Source organism: Psammomys obesus, unplaced genomic scaffold, assembly GCF_907164565.1.
Source record: "Psammomys obesus unplaced genomic scaffold, mPsaObe1.curated_primary_1811, whole genome shotgun sequence".
NCBI classification, from domain to species: Eukaryota; Metazoa; Chordata; class Mammalia; order Rodentia; family Muridae; genus Psammomys; species Psammomys obesus.
In genome coordinates this window covers 8,135,968-8,147,744 of record NW_026596256.1, presented here as the reverse complement: position 1 = coordinate 8,147,744, position 11,777 = coordinate 8,135,968, and the positions used below count along the sequence as shown (strand labels likewise).

Sequence of the window (11,777 nt, the reverse complement as noted above, 5' to 3'; positions counted from 1 at the left end):
AGAGGCATAGAGACCAAATTTCTGATTGTGCTACTCTTCCACCGATTCTTTCAATTCCTTCAACAGGAAACAAATATGTTACTTTTGTAGAGACGCATGTCGCCTGGGAATACGACTTGACTAGTAAGTATTGGCTGAGGTGCTTCTTCCTCAAAGAAACGAGAAAATGCTGATACTGGGAGTGGATTAGTCATTGAAAAGAAGAGGAATTCCCAACTTCAATAAACTTCAGACAACTTGTCCCATGGAATGCTCTCACCACTTTTCTGGATTATTCTAAATGATTTGTCTCCAGTTTCCACCTGTCACTCTACCAATGAACTGAACTGAGCTCATCCCACTAGCCATCATCCAATGAGTCATTCTTGTTAATGCCAAATAACAACACTGATGGGGCAGTTATTTCTGTTTTCTCTCCCACAAAATTCTGTGCTCTTTCGGAACCCTGTTTATGCTTTCAGAGTTTTGAGCAGGCTGTTTTTTTTTTTTTTTTTTTTGGAATGCCCTTCTTCCTCTTGGCTCTTGTGACCTTCAAAAATTAGATGTCGCCTTTCAAGAACCCCCTGAGAAATCCATCCTTGACTGTATTTCTTGTCTCACTGTATCAGCTGGTTTCTGTAGCCTGAATTCAACTGTGCATCTGGAGGACTGAGCTTTTTCACCTTTCAGCACAATCACTGAAGAAAACTGAAACACAGGATCTGTCACCAGAGCTGAAGAGCTTCATCTAACAGTTAAAATAGCTGAACGCTTAGTTCTCCAACTCCCTACACTTTTTTGTTTTGTTGGATGCATCTTAAGAATATATTAGGACTACCTAAATGTAATTTTCTTTGGGCAAAGTTATGTTTCAATTGTACATGCTTTACCATTATCAGAAAATTAAAGCAACCTAAAGCTTATGTAGTAGCACCTGGTCTATCTAGGCTAACTCTGAGAAAATTAAAGGTAGATGACATTTCCTGTAAGACTTGCCCCTCAAATTGGAATTTCAACTAGTTGATATTCTAGGTATTTGGGGACTAACTCCCAAAAATATCTAATCTAAATGAAGATCCTAAACAAACCAATCAGGGAGAAATGATTCAAATTCAAATACTTTCAAATAAAAGCATAATACCTGTCCTACCTTTGTTCAGTGTGCCTCATGCAAATGGGAACAAATTCAGATGTAAACTTTATTATACAACTTTAGGTAGGGACAGACAATCAACAAACTTTTGAATCCTAGGGGAAGGAGTGGATATATAGAACAGGCACACAGCTGCATTTCTTGAACACTGCACCTCGAGTTCAGCATCATGCCGCTGAGTTAGTTTATTAACATTTAAAGCTCTTAATACACACTGACAAATTTCATTCAGAACACAGAAGAGCCCACCTTACTACATTAATTCCTGCTATTTAAACAATAATTGATTAAAATAATTTGAATCAAATTTTTAGTTTGAGGTTAGTCCTTTTGAAACCAATTTTATTTTTTTCTTAACCATTTTCTAGGACTTTCCCCCTTTTAAAAAAATAAGAGTAGCAATTGCTGTCAGCATTTTTAACCTTAAAATGTTAATAAATTGGTGACCACTATTGTATTGTTTATTAAATGTTTTTCTGTCTCTAGAATAAAAACTCATTTTTTATTTTCACAAATCAATGTTTTTCCCATACCAGGCATCAAAGAGACGATCTTGTGCATTCTTGGGCAGCCATCTGCCCTTTGTCTCCTCCTACAACCCTTTTCTGGTGTTACGTTTTTCTCTGAATGAAGTACTACACTATTAGCACTGGAAGGGCACAGAGAATATTCGGGTTCACATTCCAACAGCAGTTTAACATCCTATCTTGCCCATGGTGGTTCTACTAGACTCTCACTCTGAATCCTTAGGGTTATTACATATTCAAGTCTACATACTTATCTAGTTCTTTTAAGTGTTTCCAATATTATTAATTAACATGAGATTTTTTTCCTTACTCAACATTATTTTCTGTAGCACAACTAGAATAAAAAATATTTGGTAACGTCATGTATGTTTCAATTTTATGCTTCTCATTTGAAGCTAGAACATTTCAAATAGGTAACATTTAACCTCTTCTAACACAGAGAGATAACTACTGTTTCTCATTAAGACTTAATTAACTAGTGGGCTACCCATACAGGACATGTTAATTTCTACAGGCACCTTTCTGAATTCAAGTAAAAGTTTTGGTAGACGAGGATTTCCTATTTATATTGTTAACATAATATGAATATTGAGTACAAATATTGCTCACCATTCTTGTGTTCTTTAAATTATTTTACTTTGAAAATTTAAGAACTATCATTGTCATTAATAATATGGGTTTTCATTTAAGGAATATTTTAAACTGTGAAAAAACAGTTAAATTCTGAACACATATAGAGCCAAATATTTGAACAAAACTGTAGTTTAATTTCAGAAAATGTGTTAAAATATATATTTTTACATCAATTTCTGACATACACTTAATGTGTTAGTATACACAAAATGATGCTTTCTCTTGAAACTGTATTTATGAAATGTACATTTTAATTTAAATACTCAGTATACACTGCACTTAATCTGCATGTTGCATTTATTTTAAATACATTAAAATTTGCAATGTAACAAAACGTTTTCTGCATATGAAATTCAAAACACCATTTTAAATGAACAAAAGATGGCTCACTTCAATTTTGTTTCGTACAGCTGGTGCATTGTACACTAGCTCAGCTCCACCATACGACCTGCTCGTTCTTTTTATTTGACATTGTTCACAGACTAGTACACAGTACAATAAGAGTGCTGGATAAAAACATGAGGTACGAAAGTGGTTCAAAGATTACAGGCCATGCAGATCATGCTAGACAGCAAAGAAAATTGTGACCAAGAAAACACTAAATAAAAATACATAAAGAATGTGCATTATAAAACAAAACAAAACTCCATTACACAGCTTTGCTTCTTTGGTTACAAAGTAGGTTGAACAATTTCACAGCTTTTTTATTCCCACCCAAAAAAAAAAAAAAAAAAAAAAAAAAAAAGTCATACGAAATGTTGAAAAGCAGAGAAATCGTGGCAATTTCTATTAGAAAGTAGAAACAAATGAACAAAGTTTTCTTCATGAAAATAGCCCAATTATTTATTATATCACAATAACTGGTGACTACCTGTACAGGTGCACTGTGTTTTTCATACTTACAACTATACAAAATTTACATTCAAGCTGGATCTTTACTATTGAAAATAAATACCAACGGTAAATTGCCATTAGTGTTAGAAATGTGCCAGGATTCTTTTGTTCAATTATTGCCTAAACGTTTTATTAAATGTAATCCTGTCTTTCAATTCCTTTACTGATACTTGTAATTATTCAAAAAAATTAAAAAAGTTCTGTGACATTGTTCATGTACATTATGAAAATAGCAGCCCTGTAATAAATAAAACACAAAATAAATGAAAACTTACGTAGGCAAATGTTACTGATATTGAAAGAAAAGTGGCTCTTTAGATGAACTGTTATGTGACAGGAAGGCTCAAGGTAAATCCATAGGTGGTAAGAAACATAGGAGAGCCACCAAAACTTTTAAGATCCCACTCATGCGCACATGTAGAATGCAGATTCTGCTTGCTTTAATAAACCCCATCTATTACCCGCCTCGTGTACTGATGACATACAAGCGGACATCAACAGTGCTGCATGACATCTTAGAGAGGGAAAGCTCCTGTAGAACGATTGTCTAATACTGAAAAGGCCAAGCACACAGCCGAAGCATGGCTACTTGCTTTCTATAAAGTGGAAAGAACACCAGTGGCACACAAGGAAAGATTGCTTTCAGTTTGTTCCTTAAGGAGGCTTAAGAAAGCTTTATGCTGAGGAGACATTCGGCTGCTGTGGAGGTTGCGTTGGCTGAGGAGGCTGTGCTATCATTGCTTGTTGTTGAGAAGTGCTACCAGGATTGGCCTGTTGGGCTGGGAGTTGGGACAACTGATCATTGTTTGAAAGAGATTTTAACAGTGCATTTTCTCGTTCAAGTAAAGAGTTTCTTTCCACTAATTCTTTTATTTGCTCCTTTAGAACTTCCACTTCTTCTCTTACTGCATACATCAAATGGCTTTTCACCAGATCCTGTGAAGAACAAAATTAGGAATGTCAAAAAAAGTTATGAGAAACAAGGAGCTACTTAGTTCTAGACTATCTAGGCGCCTTATAAACACTAAGTGGTTTTTAATTTTTTTAAAGCAGTTTTTTCTTTTTGCCTTTAATGTTTCTGCTATATCTTGACAGCGCCGGTGGGAGATGGGGCGAAAAATGTCTCCTTCCCAACTAATATAGACAGCACTCTTTCCCCCCGAAGTTTAGAATGAACATCTTAAGATGTTGGATAAAGACAACAAAGACAACATCTCAAAGAAAGCTGTCTGATAAAAAACTAGTCACAGAGTTAGAGACTGAAGTGCCACGTAGCCTCCACTTTAAATGAAAGGCTGATGCTTTTCAGATGAACACACACTATGCTGAATTATGGTTGTTTCTCTCTTATGATCCCGATCCATGGGATCACAAGAAAAAAAAAGTATGATATGATCAGGAAGGACTATTTACTCAGTATGTGTGGACTAGAAACTTTCAATGTTCTAGCACTTCAAACTGTTGATACCAAAACAGGTAATTTTTGTCTCACAGAAATTAGGTTCCTGTTATATGAACTTGAGAATATCCGGTCAGTCAGTCTAACCTACAGTGAAGGGAAAAGACAACAGTGAGCCTACTTACCATTGCTTGTTCTATTTTGTTGTCAATGGCTACAACACCGCCCCCAGATGCACTGGAAAAAATTAGAGTATTTCATTAAATTATCCTCGAAACTTTAGCCATCCTTCCAATTCTTAAAATAATGAAAGACATTTGTATTTTACCTACTATGAAATGTGATAAATTTAAATATAACTTATTAAGTGTATTTTTGCAATTCAATACCCAGAAGCTTAACTTTTTAACATGAGGATCTTGGAATATGGCTAACTTCTAAAAACCCTTTATGGTCCCAATATTTATAATTTGTTTATGACATACATTTGTCACTTTAAAACTTATTCCCAATTTTAATTAGGAGTTTTCTCTTTGGTGGTCTTAATACATTAAAATTCAGATGACCCTTTTCTATCTTTTTAAGTATATAGGAAGGGCTATAAAGGGCTATAAATTCTAAAAAGAATTCAACACAATTTTGGAAAAGCTGGTTAAAGTTTAACTCAATATTCTGGTAGACCTTTATATTTTGATTATAGGTTACTTGCTGGCAGAAATCACTTAAGAATGTGCTTTTCTTGAAAGGAATTCAGTTATCTGACTACTAGGTACCCATCCCAACTTACTGCCTGTACATTTATGTAATGACATAGAAGATTAAGTAATTGTTCTCTATGGTTTATATTTTCCCATCTTTTAAGTAGTGAAAGTAGCAAGAATCTATACACTCTTGTGGTATTTTTATAGATTTTTGAAGACCAGAACTAGTTTAAACTTTTTGTTTGACATTACTCTTGCAAAAGAAAATCCGATACTTCCTTGAATCAACACAAGGTCTTTAAAATAATTTTTGAACAAAACATTATTAAGTACTACTTACAAAGTATATATATCTGAGAAGAATTTGGTATTTAAAATATCTGAAGACTACTTTACTTTGAATGGTATGGGCTATTAGTATTATGCCAGAAACATTCTTTTCCATGTAGTTGTCCCTTTTAGATTACAATCCAAGTAGGCCAGTCCTGCTATTCACTCACTCATTTATTTAATGTCCCTGGACCTCAGTTTTCCCGTCTGCAAAACGAATGGGGTCAGTGCCTAAGCGTCAATGGACTTGCCTCTTCTAAGCCTGTGGTACTTGCAGCCAACACACAGAAAATGCTGTCTGTCTATTGGAGCACTAACAATGTTGGTCACAGTGTACTAGTTAACTTTTTGCTGCTGCCTAACATTCAAGGGCTCTGTACACTTAAGATCTTGAAAGGATATACACTAACGAATACTGTCTATAAGCTGGGCTTTCAGTTCCTGGAGAGAGAAGTGTAAAAGTTTACATGTAAGTAAATTACTGACCAACTACATAAACTATAAGGCTTTTAGTATTAAATATAACAAAGATGTCACCACAAATAAAGATGGTGACAGGCATTTAAACTAGCACTTGCTTGAGAATCCTAGTTTATACTTTCTGTATGATTCTACCAAGAAAGACTGTCCCTTTAAGTCACTTCATGGTGTTATTCCTTTGATATGTGTGGCTTAAATAGAATACTTTAAAATGTTAACTATAATACCAGCTTTATCCATTAACAGTTTAAAAATTACAAAAGGACTTTATTACCTTTCCTGTTAATTAAAATGAATCAAAGATCCAAGTGTTATGAAATATAATTCGGGGAGGGGGTACCTTGGGCAATCCCATGCCAAGGTGTGGCCCTGAGTAATTACGCATGAAGGAGGTTTATTAGGAAAGGGGTAGAGTAGACATGTAGATAGACAGGCAGACAGACAGGAGCAGAGCCATGAGGGGAGAGACAGAGGGTTGGGGTGACGGGTGGTCTTTTTATATGCAGCATACACCTGGCACAGTAGACATCAACGGCAGGTGATGATGTAAGCTGTTGCTAAGTCCCTGACAGGAGGCTAGTAAAATCACCTGTAGGCTAACTCCACGCCATTACTACAGTTAAGGAAGGCTGACCTCACAAACTCTTGTCCCGATTCTGACCTCTTTGCAGCAAATAAATGGATTTACAAGCTATAAAAAGATGATATTGAAGAAAAGTATTATTTAGTTAAGTATCAACATTTTAATTCTGTTGAGCACTGTACTCTCAAAAAAATTAAATCAAGTCACAGATACAATTACTATTTTGATAATATGCAACAATTCAATTGCAATTCTAGTATTCCCAAGCTAGTGTGCACCAGTCATCTAGGGGATCTAGTAAAAACAGATTGCTGGGCTCTAAACTGCACTTTTAAGTTCTCAGAAAATGCTGATTCTGCTGCCTAACCCTGTTCTGAGACACACTGGCTAACAGTCAATGAAAGATACAGGCGAAAGAATAAACAACAAAAACCCAATCAAAACCCTAATCCCATTTTTTTTGGGGGGGGGGTGTGGAGGTAAAGTGGGGTGAGGTGGTATAGGTTCTTACTATATAACTCTGGTTGGCCTAAAACTATGTGGATGGACACTGTAGTTCCAGCTTACATGGCTTTTACTTGTTCTTTAAGGTGTTCATGATCATCTCTCTCTCTTTTTTAAAAAATTGTTTACTTTTCATCCTAATCGTAGCTTCCCCTTCCTCCTCTCATCCCACTCCCTCCCTCTCACCTCCTCCCTACCCCAGGTACCTCTTCCCCTTCTCTAAGAAAAGGGGAGGCCTCTCATGGATATCAACCAGCACTGGCATATCAAGGTGCAGTAAGACTAGGTACATCTTCTACTGAGGCTATTATATATACATACACACACAATCATATCTGTTTTAGGAGTCACTCGGGGCCATCTCTTGTGATATCTTTTGCTGTCCTAGAGTATAGTAAATTATTTTCTTCTTCCTCTGGTCCAGCAAAATGCACACTTTTAATTTTAAATAGTGTAGAAAGGTACTACAGCACTATAGCAAATTCTTGCTCCTTCATATACTCACTCTGAATTCTGGGAAATTAGTTTATAGACCTTCTTTGTTTTTGTTGTTCACCTTACCTCAAATAAGCATTTTATATTCTACTCCTCTCAGGAGTAAATGAATTTAAGCACTCTTTGGCATAGCTCCTGGCACAATGAACGATCAATGCAAGATAGTGATTATTTTTACTACCCTAATAGAACTATTGTTGATGCTATTAGTTTGAGCTCCTTGAGGCAAGTTCCATTATCTTTAGAGAAGTAAACAATGCCTTGACACATATGAGTTCAAATGCATTCTGACAGTAATTAGAAATGACAGTAATTTGATTTCAAACACTAATGGCTTGTATTAGGAAGCCATTAAAATTCTTTGAATTCAGATAAACTAGTTTTCAAAGTGAAGTTCCTTTAAACCAGATGCATCAACACTATCTGGGAACGTTCTAGAATGGATATATCCAGATCTGTCCTAGACCTACTGAATTAGATACTCCTGGAATGAGTATAGTAAATGTATTTTAATAATCCTTGCGGTGATTCTGATTGAAACCTGGGTTTTCGGAACCACTGCTTAAAAAGCTGGATTTATAATGAAGATATTAATACTGTTGTCTTCAGTGTAGTTTCAAAGAAGGTAGTGTTTTCTATGTTACTCACCCAGAGATTCAGCTTAATTTAAAATGACACTGATGAATGAAACAGAATATTTCTCCCTTCAATTTTTCTTCTTACTTTGATTTCTTTTTAATTTTTTTTACTTAATTATGATATTATCCACCACATCAAATTTTGATCAATTTCAAAATTTAAGGTTCTCAAAGGAATATTTTCTGTCTTTCTTTGTTTTGCAATCTGTTCATATGGTTTATCTACCTATTATACAATTAGGTACCCCTAAATGCAGTGTCGGAATAAACGTAGTGTGAGAATAAATCATGTGTTTTAGATTAGGAGGTGGTGCATGCATATATACACACACTCAAACTGAAGTAAGTCCATTTTAAATCACATGCTATAATTACTATAAAAATATAGAGAAAATAAAGAGCTTAGAATCTTTTTGCTTATGCTATTAGTATAAAATACAAGTGCAAAATAAAGCAAAAGGATAATTTTCAATTACAGGCAAAGTCTTTTAGGGGAAAAAATCTTGATTAGCATTTATGAACAAATTAAAGGTTCTAGTCAATGAGGCAATGAACAAAATATAGGACTGTTGAAAGATAAGAACTACTGAGCTACACGCTTAGCCCCAAATTTAGTGCTCAATAAAGCTAATTACAGTTCTAGTCACAGAAAAAGCAGAAGTCACTAAAAGTAACCATGCTACAATAGGTAGTGTGGTGTTTCATGCTGATCTAATTCATCCCGGCTCCTACCAGCTGCTTTTCTTCCACGTGGTCTGACTCTTTAGCAAGTGGTCATGATCATATAGATGTAGCTTTACTGAGAAGGTAAGAGCAAAAGAACTCAGACTTCACAAGGGAAATCAGTGAAGACAAAGTCATCTAACTTGATTTCATTTTTTAAACACATGAAAAGTAACCTTTGCTTTATTTATAATAAGTAGACTGGCATGGATGGACTAGTTACCTGCCTAAAATAAAAACAGAAAGAATAAAAGAACAGTGCAAACATACTTCTCCAAGAACACATAGCTTTACTATTCCATCTCCTATCCTTCTCTATATAATGCGAATGCACAAAATTATAAAGCAGAGGAAGAAGGGTTTATGACGATTCACTTAATGGCACTCCTATAATTATCAATAAGCCTAGGCAACAGCCTCATTCTATAAATGAGAAAACTGAAACCAACTAGCTTACTGTGGTAGAATTTAAACCTAGGCCTTAAAGTTAAAATATATGATTTTTCTTATGAGAAAGACTGTGAAAGAAAGCACCTATCTACATAGTGACCTAAATAAATCCTGAGCTGTGTATGTTAAAGACCGCTTTAAATAAGCACCAACCAAATGTTAGCTGTAAACTGAGTATGGATCCAAAGATTAAACACTGTAACATGTTGTTTATCTTATCTAGCACATTTCCAGAAGTAGTTCCGCTCTCAGAATAAGGGAGGCAACTTCTTAGAAAAGGTATTTGCTCAGTGATCTTTGGACAGCCAGCAGAGTGTGCCTATTTGCTAAGAACTAAAATGTTCTTGTTAATATACTAAAATTCTATGTATCTATAAATAGAAAACTATAGAAAAGTTACCTTGCTTTTACTCAAGGATTCTTTTAATTTTCTGTGGAATCACATTCACAGTGACAAATACAATAAAGGAATTCTTTAAATTACAAAATCAAATCTTCTGTAATAAGAGTTAATTACTTTGAGTTGACAATTTTGATTCTTTTTACCCAAGCTCACTTCTGCAAGCCAGGTAAGAGTGACTTCATCAGTTATAATAGGAGGAGGCTACCTGTCAGGAAAAAAGTCTTATATGGCTCAGAAGTCATATGCTGCTTACAGTAAATCCTTTACCAACTTTATTCCTACTATTTCTCAATAGCAGATATAAGAGCATTATTACTAAAACATTTATTCAAATCTGGTTAGAATTTTCTATCTTCTAAGAAATGTAGTTTTTTTAAGAGAGAAAATACAATTGTAATTTGCTGACAGCAGGAGAGGAAATTTAATTAACATACAGTTCTGCAAAACTAAAGGTTAAATATACTTAAATCTACCAAAAATTTCTTAAAATTATACCATTTCCTCCCTCCAAAACATCCCTCATAACCCTCCCTCCTTGCTCTCTCTCAAATTCATGGTGTCGTTTTTATTAATTTTCTCTTCGTTGTTGTTGCTATTATTTTTCAAGACACAGTTTCTCCGTGTAGCTCTGGCTGTCCTCTACCTGCCTCTGCCTCCTGAGTACTGAGATTAAAGAAGCTGAGCCACCACGCCCAACTTCATCATGGCCTTTTAAAATTTTTATTGTTACATACATACAAACAAACAAACATACATACATACTTCTAAGTACGACCTGTATAGTCCATAGAGTTTTATTTGGATGCATATTTTCTTCAGTATGAAGACATTTTTTCTCATGACATAGCCATACATTTAACTTAACAGCACATATTCTGGGCAAGGGGTGCTTTTCTATATACTGAGGAAGAGACAAAGCACAGAACAACTTCAAAGCTAAAACCACATTGTGCGCACAACATACTATCACTTACACAAAGGAGTAATATATCTTGTACCTGCTTGTGTATGTGTACAAAGAAACCAAACACACACACACATACACACAAACTAAGAAGGTGGATGTTTGGAAAGGAGGGCAAATAGAGAACACATATAGATGACTAGTTTCATTGCATATTTAATATAAGGAAAACATTCCAAAAAGACTTAAGAAGTTATTTCTCTCTGCAGCATAAACTCAAGACATGAGCCTACAGCTGCAGAAGAAACTAATGGGAAAATGGGAAAAGATGGAAGGGAAGAAAGATAATGACTCCATTGTCCCTAGAGATTATTACATTCCGCAAAACAGCACTTTCCTCTTTATTTTTCCACTTAAGAATGTGTGGGTGAGTGCGCTCGTGTGAGTGTGTGTTATGTGCATATCCACAGCACCTGTACGCCAGTCAGAGGACAACTTGAAAGAGTAGGTTCCCTCCTTCTGCCATGTGGTTTCCAGGGATCAAATTCAGGTTCTTAGGTTTGGCAGCTCCACCCTTATGCACTGAGCCATTGCCATCGCATTTAAAATGTTATTATTACTGTGTGTGACAGTACAGGCACACGTGTTAGAGCATGCATGTAGAGGCAGAAGGCAGCTTCTCCCCCTGAGTAGGTTACAGGAATGGAACTGAGGCTGTCACACTTACACGGCAAACACTTGTACTCATTGAATCATCTCACTAGTCCAGAATAAGGCACTTTATTACATATATGAACCAGAACTTACTGTGACATCTGTGATTTGCAAAACTTAGGTCCTTAGTTTAGAGAGTTTAATCTATTTAAGATATTGCTTATCACTGTTAGCACAGTCTATTCAGAATATTCATACAACAAAAATAGGATAACAGATGAATTGCAAAGAAGATAAAAACTAAGATTAACAGTATCTTCTACTTTG

At 35.3% G+C, this 11,777-nt stretch overlaps 1 protein-coding gene across 2 annotated transcripts in view; it reads right to left on the bottom strand.

Annotated features, from left to right (window-relative positions):
* Positions 1-1,164: 1,164 nt before the first annotated feature.
* Positions 1,165-11,777, bottom strand: part of Tsc22d2 (TSC22 domain family member 2) — a 44,056-nt gene continuing 33,443 nt past the window's right edge. For both annotated transcript variants that reach the window (XM_055596775.1, XM_055596774.1), the window contains 2 exons: positions 4,771-4,822; positions 1,165-4,122 (listed from right to left, as the gene is read on the bottom strand). In XM_055596775.1, the coding sequence (XP_055452750.1) occupies positions 3,862-4,122; positions 4,771-4,822 (313 nt within the window). In that variant the 3' untranslated portion in view covers positions 1,165-3,861. The remainder of the gene's footprint in view (positions 4,123-4,770; positions 4,823-11,777) is intronic.